Below are 10,126 nucleotides of genomic sequence, written 5' to 3' on the forward strand. Positions count from 1 at the left end.
AAAGGTCAGGCCTTCTCGGCCTCCCTGCACGCCCTGCCAAACAAAACCATGCGGCCAAAATGGAAACTGTATTTGCTGTCGAAGTGAGGTCTTGGGCGTTTAGGTCCAGACCGACTCCCCACCCCTCCCCCTAGCACCCACCCCAGGGTGGCAAAAGACACCGGGCCCACCGTGGTCCTCATGCAGGCAGCCTGAAGTCCCGACCAAGAAATGCCACCTCTCTATACTTGTGCACACTTTGCGTATGCTTTTCCCAAACTTTCCAGACTCTAACCTTGGTGCTTGAGAAAACCACACAAAGAATTGATGCTAAGCTAACCTAACCAGGTGTTGGTACCTGGGAGTGGAGGCGCTCACCCAGTGAGGAGGGCTGGGGATTGCTGTTACACTCTGGGCCCTGGTGGGGAGGTCCCCAGGGAGGCCCCTTTTCCTTTGCAGAACCCCTTTGAAAGCCCTGTCTGTGTGAGACCATCTCAGCTCCCACAAGTATCAGGTGACTCTAGGAAGCAGGAGGGGTGGGTAGGTGCAAATAGACTCTGAAGACAAAGGCGGTAACCTAACTTGGGGGTGGGGGGGGGCAGACTCTAGGGACCACAGTATAAAAGGAAGAAAGAGCTGCACCCCATGGGTTGTATTTATTGATAAACTTATCTGTCAATAAGATCTAACATTCCAGGAATAATCAGGGTCCACTAACTAAACAAATTCCCTGGACACTGGCGGGATGCCAGCCATTCTACTGAAGGTACCTTTTATCTTCCAGGCTTATCTCAGAATTCCACCTCCTCCCCGCCCCCCCCCCCAATCCAAGCCATTAGCAAATTCCCACTTTTACTCAAATCTTCATTTGTAATTTAGAATGAGGTCAGTCTCACAAAACACCAGGGTTTCAAGAAAACTTCTGCTATCTTGGTGCTGGGGAAATGTATCCGAAGGGGTGGAGGGTAGGGAGGAAAGGCACATGAACCCTTTTATGTACCCCCGCCTTGTCAATGGCAGGTACCAGTATGTCGGAAATAGTAGCGTATATTGATCAAATAATACCGTGCCACCTACAAGGTGAAGGCAAAACGAGAGGGGGGAAGAAAAAAAAAAAAAAAAAAGGAACTTCATTCATAACTCAAAGCAAGCTTACTGCTCACACAGCGACCCAGCAGGTCTCTAAACATAAAAATATCTTGTGATAGACCCCGCCTTGGAATTCGGCCGAAATATGTTTCATACTCAAAGCAGAGTAGGATTCCATTTCGCTCACTGATAACTGTGGGAAAATGCTCAGAAAAGCAAGCAAAACCGGGCAAGCCGGGGCACATACCCAGCCCTCTCCCGCAAGTGGCCAGAGGTCCAAATTCATTGCTGTCGTCACTGGTGTTTTATTAGTGAAAGTTACACCTTATTTACTGCCTCTGTGTTTCTTAGGACTTCCTACAAATTACCGGACTCTTCCCTGAGAGCACCAAGAAGTTAGGTTTCTCTACTGATTTGACATGAGAGCCAAGTCCAAATGAGGCCAGATGTGGGGCTGATTCTGGATAATGAAGCCCTTCATTTGCTGGTCACGTCAAGACCCACGTTCTCCACTTCCACATATTGTTGTAATTAATCCTCTGATTAAATGCACTGGTACCCGGGAGTTTGTTCAGACTTGTACAAGCACTAAACACATAATGCCCACAACCCCACGGAAAGGGAAGGCATCCCGGGACCGAGCTGGCGTGACAGCAGTAACTCTGCTTAAAGCTCAAGGGAGAGGACATCCTTGGTTCTTGCACAAGATCCTAGAAGGCCACGCTCTCTCCCGGACTCATCCTCCCAGAACTGGGAGACCTCAGAAATCGCTGACCAACATGCCCCACCTTGAGGGGAAAGAGGAGTACAGAGCCCTTGACACCAGCTGGCATCATGATTTTCCCATGAACGGCCTTCTAGGAGGCGAAGGTGGGGCAGGGGCTGGGGGCTGCAGCACTGGCAACGAGGCGTTGGTAGAAAAATCAAGTAGCAGCAGCCCTGGACCGTCTCTCTCCCTTGTTTCAGAGAAGGGACGGTGGTTCTAGGACTCGCCTCCTGGGGCAGGAGGATTCCTCCCACCCAGCCTTCAGAGAAAAGGATTCTCTCCAAGGCTCCTATTAGGAGGCGCTCTTAAGCTCCCACTCCATCCCCACACTATAGATCAACAATCGAGATAATTTGGCAATGATTATTAGTTGCTAGGGAACTTTAATTTTTCCCAGGCCCACGCTTGACCTCTGTACATCCCAGAATGTACATCCAGACTCCGGGATCCAGACCATGTGCACCTTATGCCATCAAGGCCGGCTACCAGGCCCCAAACTGGCATTCCGCTACAATCACATCACACCCAAGTGGCCATGCAAACCTAACCCTAGAGAGGCCAAGTCCCAGGGCCCTTCTCACGGCTTGGGAAGGGGTGCCGGCGAGATGACGGGCAGGTGTTTCAACTTATTAACAAGTTCATACAAAAAAAAAAACCAACCCACAAAAAACATAAAAGACAGCAAACACCTGGATTTTTCTTGGTTTCAAACTATGAGAACAGGATTCTTATAAAAAGCTACCTGGCATTCATCTATTTTTCCTTAAATTTTTCCAGAAAAATGGCCTGGGGGTAAAGCAGGAGGGATGGGAGGCCAGCAGATCTTCAGTCTGGGTTCACAGTGTGAATCGCTTCTGTCCTTCCCAGCTCCAGGGAAACCTGGCAACACGGCAGCTGGTTCTCACTCTCATGCAGCAGGAAGGAGCAATGGTCAGCTTTCAGGAGGACCTCTGGGGAGGACACCCATGGAATTCTACCTCCAGGAGGGTCCTGGCATCGAAGGGCCCCCGGCGCCTCCTCCCGCCCTTGGCACTGGGGCTGCGGGAGGCCTGTTTTCCGCGCCCATGCAGCCCCATGGTGGTTACCTTGGCACCAAGCGGAGTGGTAAGCACTTAATTGCCATATTAAGAAGGGGGGATGTGAGAAACAAAGGTAATTGTGCTGGCAGCTGAGAGCTTCCTCTTCCTGGCAACAGTGGCAGCCAAACCAAGCCCTGAGAAGCTGCTGCTTCCCCTCCTGCCAAACAGCCCACCATGCAAACGGCACACGTGCGGCATCCAAAAGCCTGGCCTGCAGGGCAGGCAGCAGGGAGCGCGCCCTGGGAGCGCCCACAGGACCATTGTACAGAGTCATCGGCCCCAGGTCGGTCTGGGGCCCTCTGCTCTGCTGACTCAACTGTCGCTTCCTGAGGCTGGCCCTGTATCTGCATTATTTGTGGAGAGGCTGCATTATTCCCTGTAATCCTCATTTCAGTCAATTCGGCCACACTATTGTCCTGCCTGCGTCTGGGTGGCCGGAGTATAAAACATTCCAAGCACAAACATATTCAATAAAGGCTCCAGAGATGTCATGAGTGGGTACATGCACGCTCGCCCCGACGATTCAAGTGTGGCAGGGTTTGGGCAAGGTGAGGCACGGAGGGAGGACAACCACCCCATGGCATCCCAGCTGAGACCTCAGTCACAGAAAGCAATTTAGTCTGCAGGGCTTGACATTTCAATAGAGTCTGATCTGGTTACAAAGGGTGATTTTCTCATGAAAGCCCACCTCAAAGACTCACCAAGCGGGGCCCCGAAGCTCATATCCAGATTTGAGACTCTCAATGAGAGGCCCCCCACCCCCTTTCCCATCATTACCCCTACCTGTTTGAAAAGCATCCCACTGATAATTAAATGCACCAGTTACAAAAGGGTGGCGAGGTTAATAGATAGAATACCGAGAAACCAGCCAAGCACAACCGTCCGGTTCACACAGAGCAAGCCTGAACAAGATGCCTTTCTACTCGTTTACCAGAAGCGCATAAAGACTGGGCTGAGCTGGTAGAGGGCCTCGAATGTTTGACTATTTATGTGCCACTTTTAACCACCGCGAGCCACGCTGTTGTGTCCTCCCAGCACATGCAATGCACCAGAGACAAATGTCACTGGTGCCATAGAAACAAGGGCCACCGGGCAGGGTAGTGCACGCGGTGATCAGAAACCAGCAAGAAGTCACAACACAGCCCCTCACCCCCGCCCCATTGCCAAGCTAGAGGCAGGACATTTCTGAACCCAGAACCCTACCCCTCCGCCTCTACCATTCTAGAAAACACAAGAATCATCACTTCCCATGCATACTAAAACAAGCATCTTCCTAAAGTTGAAAACTAGGTTAGGTTTGTTTAGGGCTAATTTTTTTTTTTTTTTTTTTTAATGCATTTAAAAGCTGGAGCAGCTTGGAACCTCACCATGGGGGTTGAAGGGGCAGAGGGAACATGTCTCTGAACATTTACCAAGGGGGAGTTCTCAGGAATATTTGCCTTTATGGATGACCATGCTGATTGTATGCACATCCAGAGATTACGCATTCTTACACTGTAACTAATCTTGAAAGCCTGGCATTGGAACCAGGTTCTGGCCCTCCTACAATGGGCCAGTGGCTGCCATGAATCCGGCCAAGGCCTCTGTTTGCATTCCTGTTTTCAGATCAGGACGTGAAGACTCCCTGTTGCCTTGGCTTCGTTTTTTCATGAATAACATTTTTCCTCTATGCTAAACTTTCCACATACCTTCCATCCAAAAGGTCCCTTACAACTATTTGCTGTAAAGATTTTAGGCAGCATTCAGATTGCTGGCTTTCTGGGAGGCTACGTGCTTTGTAAGTGGCTGCTGTCTCTCCTCCTTACCCATCCAACTCCCCCAAAGAGCCTCCATGCCAAAAGCTTCACCATTCTTGAAAAATGTTTGAAGTCCCTGTAGAATTATGGGTGTGGAGCTGGTGGGTTGTAAACTCCTATAAGTACTGGAGGTTTGAATAAGTTGCTAAGAGACAAGACAACAAGGAGGAAGAGCACACAGAGGTTACACCTGGAAGAGGAAAGAACTATTAGAAACCAAGTACCTTGAATAGGGATTCCATGTGGGGAGCAGCCATTCTGCAGACACTTAGTACAAAGCAAGCATCGCTCAACTTTCTCTCCAGCCTGGTTTTGCAATGCAGACATATCGTTTCATCACTCTAGTTCGAGGTAGGTATCTTAGGGCAAAGGGTGTTTTCCCCATACACAGAAAGTCCCTTGCTCTGAGCACGTACACACGTGTGCTATTTGTATGCACGCATGCTGACCACGTGGGTGGCACATTCTGACTGCAGAAAGGAGCCAGTTCAAATGAGAATCCCATCCCTCCACGTGGCTACCCATCTGCGGAGGCCTAGGGACCCGAAAACACAGAGGAAGGTATAAAGGCAAGGGTATGTCAGTTATGGTCTGCGACTAACCTTATAGCATCCAATTTACCTAAACCCCTGGCCGTTGGTCATTCAGGCCTCAAGTGTGAACGGGGCCAAAGCTGGCATCCCTCTGGTATGCAAGAATCACACTTCATTGCGTTTTCCTAAAAGATGGAAGTTGATCTCAGCAAGCCTTTTATCAATGTCAATGGCATTTAAATATGAGGCCGAGAGACCAGGTACCTGAACTGCTTCCCCCCAAATTTCTCCAGATTCACTTCACTCCAGGGCCAGCAAAGCATCAGTACAGCTAACTGGGGTTCTGGATTTCCTAAAAAGCTTTTGGGGCTGGGTAGTGGTAATTACACTAATGTATTTTTAATTAGCAGGCACTCCTGGGATTTAGTACTAATTTTGGGAAGTACAACTTAACCATTTCAGTGATTTCTAAATGGTTATTCCCCAATCATTTCCTGTTGAGCCTAATTACCTCCGATAATGTATGGTCTTATCACTGGGTCCCCTGATTGGAGGATCATAAATCAGGCTAGTTGCTTCAAGTCAAGCCCCTCCGAGCAGTACCGCTATGCTTATTAGAAGCCACGAAAGAAAACCATCACCAGGCTGCGGCAGTGGACCCCAAGTGGGACACAATCAGATACTGTCTGGAGGGCAGGCCCACAGCACAGAGCTTCTCACAAGGACACTGGCCTGTGGATTACACTTCATATCTGACCAAATCGTTTTCTCCTCTTCCTCTTCAGAACACAAGCAGTTGTTTGATTGGGGTCATAATTCCAGACAAAACACATAATTACACCACCTTCTAAAGTGACCTTCTTTTGTGCACCCTGAACCACCTCTCTGCCACTGTCAGCAAACTTGGGAGGAACCACGTGGACGCTAATTGTGGCTGCCTAAGGGTTAGAAGGTTAGGGGCCGGGAAGTCCAAGGTGGTTTTTTTTTTTTTTTTAAACCCTGTATCCTCCTTGTTCCATCTTGAATTCTATACCAAGTTCAGCTATTACCTATTTAAGACATCAGCTTTAAACACACACTCATTAACATTTAATTGCCAAACTGAATGAAGCTGTGCGATCTACTTCAGTACTAATCCAGCTACCTAAGTGCTTTCACTTCAGTTAACACTCACACTGGAATCATTCTTGAAAGTTACAGACAGTGGTGTTTCTCCAACCGTGCTGGGGAAAATAACACGGCACACCCCACCTCCACTCTCTCTTGGGAAGTCAAGCTTACGCTGCACAGCAGGCCTTTTTGGGGCGGTGGGGTGGGGACTTGTTTATGAGGGACACAGGCATTTGGCCCAGCTTCAAAAGAACCACACTCTCAGTGTGAGCTCCAGCCGTCTCCCCCATTCTAGAAAAGCCGAGAGTCTATTTCATGGTTGGTGACCCGTGGGGCCTGAAACCACAGACGAGCACCAGCAAATCAATCGTCTCCCTGCCCTCACACACCACTGCCGCTCTTCCCCATCTCGGGCTCTCTGCCAAGTGTCAAAAGGAGGCAGACACACCTTCTGGGTCACTTTCCCCAGCCAGCCAGGAGAGCAAGGCTCCCTGTGTTCATCCCAGCCGTTTCTCTGACCCTCCTTCTCCAAGATGAACCTCAGCCAGCCCTGCAGCTTTTCCACATCAGTAATAAGATTCCTTTTATGGTCTTGTGAAAAGCGAGGGGCTCCGGACTGATCCTCCAGGCGGGTGGAACCACCTGCAGGCCCCTTCCCCCTACCTCCAGACACTCGGACAAGGGCAAGGGCAGTCAGTCGTCACAGTCAACTTGGGCCCAGCCAGATTAAAAAGTGGCCAACCTCTTTAGCTTAAAGTTCTCCCTAAAGGGGATTAACAAACAAGATAAACACTCTTTGTAAAAATGAGATTCCACAACAGACTCAGTCCTCCATTCTCAGAGAATTCCACAAACCACAGGTTTTTATAAGCCCCTTTTACTGGTATGTTTCTGATAAATGTCTCATCTCACCCAGGCAGAGGGCACTTTATAACGCCAGCCCCAGTCAACACGGGCCTTGAGAGCCACCCCAAGCTTCTCACACACTCCAAGGCCGACTCTCTCCCCTCCCTTCCCACAGTTGCGATTCCAGCCCTAGCCCGCGATAGGAGGCAGCAGAGTGCGCCCCATCAGAGCACGTGGCGAAGAGTATTCCCCAGGGCACCGACCTCCCCCCTCTCACCACCCACCCGCCCAGCACAGGCCGGGCCAAGCCCCAGTCCTGGTACTGAGTCACGCCTCCTGGACGGCAGGAGCGGGGCAGAGGGCACCAACATTTTCCCCTTTCCTCCCCTTCTGCAATCACACTCATCTTCCTTCCACCCATTTCGAGACGTTGCCAGGGCCTGGCTGCAGGGTCTGCCAGCGGGGCCGGGCCTCGAGCGGCTCCGGAGTCGTGGGTCTGTGCACTTGCACCCGCATGGGCTGCCTCGCTCGGGCCGCCCCTTTCAGGCCTCGGCACGCCCCCCCGACGCTCGCGGGGCCCGCGCGCCCACCGGACGAGGGCGCACCCCCGCCCTTCCCGGGGAAGTTTGCAAACACAGCTGTTCCAGAGCCCGGGAACCGCTGGAAGTGAGGCCACAAGGGCTACGCCGCGCGGGGGCGAGGGCAGGAAGGGGCCGGCAGGGGGCGGATGGCTCTCGCGCCCACAGCTCTGGGGAAAGCCCGGCCGCCCCCCGGCGGCGGCCGCCCCCGGGCCTTACACTCAGCCCAGAGCGCGCCCCCGCACGCACCGAAATCTCCCGGGGAGCAGCGGGAAGTGGGCTCCCCACACCCTCCAGGAAGGACACACCCGCCCTCCCGGCTGCTCACGGGAAACGCGAGGGTGCCAATTTGGACGGCGTTCGGAGGCCAGAACTGTGCCGAGCTGCCTTCCCCGGCGCATCAGGTTTAATAGGTTGAGCAAAGATCATCTATAATGACCTCCTGGCTCGGGCGGTTACTCTCGGGCCTTCACGTTGCAAGTTTCAACCGGCCTTCCTAGGAGCCTTGCCCCACCACCCGCTCTGGGGTCCCACTTTCGAGCGCTTAGCAAAAAGCACTGGGGCTGGGGCCTGCCGAGATCTAGCTACAGAGCCTCGGCTCCCTAACCCCGCCACCACAGAGACATCCCGGGTTAGCACCGAGCTTCCAGCCAAGGCCCTTTAAATCCCTCTCCTCTCGCAAGAGAAAGCAGAGCTCGGCCCACGGGTGCAAACCACGGCCCGGCCGCCCGCCGGCCGGCACTCACCGGCCAGGCAAAACTGAAAGGCAGCACGATGCGGTTGCGTTCGTTGCCGCGACTGGCCTTGAGGTTGAAGGTGTTGCCCCCGATGACAGGCGTGGACCCCGAGCCGAAGCTGCAGGGCCCCCCGGCCGTGACGCGCGACTGGTACTCCTTGAGGCACACTTTGAAGTACGTGTCACACTCGTCGCGGGAGCACTTGCGGTCCCCCGGGTTCCGGGCGCCGCCGCAGCAGTTCCCGTTTTGCAGCTCCCCGTTCACGTTCTGCATGGAAAGGATCTCCAACTCAAACTGGCCGGAGGCCCCGCACACCTGCCGGCGAGAGAGGGAGGGAGGGAGGTCAGCGCAGGGGAAAGTTGTTTTCTTCGAGGGTGGAAGTGGCGACTCCCTCCCCGCCCGCCCCGACGAGCCCTTGGCGCCAAGTGAAAATAATTTTACAAAACTAGGTGCAAGGACTCAACGTGATTCCCGGGCTTGAGAGGCTAAAGTGTGGGAGCAAACCGATACGACTGCCCCCCCACCCCGGGAGCAAAAGCGGAGCGAAGGCGCGCTCTGCCCAGCCTGGAGGGTACATTTAGGAGCCGGGGGGCTCCCCCAGCCCAGGTGCAGCTTCTCGGGCGCAGGGGCTGGGGCGGGAGCCGGCGCCCCAGGGCTACCGAGCCCGCTCCAGACGCTCAACCGCAGGCGTCCGGGGCGCCGCGAGGGAAAGAAGAGGACGGGTCGGGAGAGTGGCCCGGCGGGCTCTTACCTTGGCTCGCAGGGCGCAGAGCAGGGCGAGCAGGAGGCTCAGGGGGCGCCCGGGCCGGCCGCGCGTCCGTGGGGACCGCATCGCTGCACCGCGCGCCGCGGGCACTCGGGACGCCGCCGCCGCCGCCGCTGCTGCTCGCGCTGGTGCTGCCGCTGGTGCTGCCGCCGGTGCTGCCGTCGCCGCTGCCCCTGCGGCCGCCGCGTCCCGGCTCTAATATACTCCGCCGATTGGAGCATGCACGACTGGAAAACAACACCACTTTTCAAAAGCCCTTTCAAGAGCGGCCCGTTCCAGAAGGCAAAGAGCCAGGCCTCCTTTTATTATTCTGATCGCTTCTTTGAGGCGCTCCCCCTCCTCTTCCACCTCCCGGCTTTCTTTCCTTCTCTCGAGCTCCCCTTCTTTTATTATTATGATTATGCGCAGCCTTTTATTCCCTTTCAGATCAGCTGCTTAGAGAGGAGGGAGGGAGGGGAGGAAAAAAAAAAACAACCCGAACCCAGCTCGCGGGCCGGTCGCAGGTAACACAATGACGCGTGCCCGCCCGGCTCTCGGAGAGGGACTCAGAGAGCCCGTCTGGGAGCCGCGGCCGGGGCTAGCCACCTCTACCCAGCGCGCCTGGCAGGCGCATGCGCGCTTATTAATATTCATGAGGGGCGTGTCCACCCTCGACACGCCCCTTCCCTCCCGTTGGATGGGGTGGGGGAGTACAGGGAGGAACTTGGAAGGGGCAGGGGGCTCAGGGTCGCGCAGGACTGCGTAGACGTCTGGGGGGCCCAGCGCAGGCCCCCGCCCTCGGGCGCTTTGGGCCAGGCGGGAAGGGGGTAGGGGGTAGGGCGCGGGGAGGAACAGGAGGTCTCCGTTG

General features: G+C 54.2%; 1 protein-coding gene across 4 annotated transcripts in view; it reads right to left on the reverse strand.

The window, feature by feature from the left end:
• JAG1 (jagged canonical Notch ligand 1) overlaps nt 1-9,895 on the reverse strand; it is a 35,420-nt gene extending 25,525 nt beyond the window's left edge. For all 4 annotated transcript variants that reach the window (XM_082358990.1, XM_082358992.1, XM_082358991.1 and 1 more), the window contains exons 1-2: nt 9,265-9,895; nt 8,523-8,828 (exon numbers count right to left, since the gene is read on the reverse strand). In XM_082358990.1, the coding sequence (XP_082215116.1) occupies nt 8,523-8,828; nt 9,265-9,345 (387 nt within the window). In that variant the 5' untranslated portion in view covers nt 9,346-9,895. The remainder of the gene's footprint in view (nt 1-8,522; nt 8,829-9,264) is intronic.
• Between the last annotated feature and the right edge of the window lie 231 nt (nt 9,896-10,126).

Source organism: Balaenoptera borealis, assembly GCF_965194805.1.
Source record: "Balaenoptera borealis genome assembly, chromosome: 16".
NCBI lineage: Eukaryota > Metazoa > Chordata > Mammalia > Artiodactyla > Balaenopteridae > Balaenoptera > Balaenoptera borealis.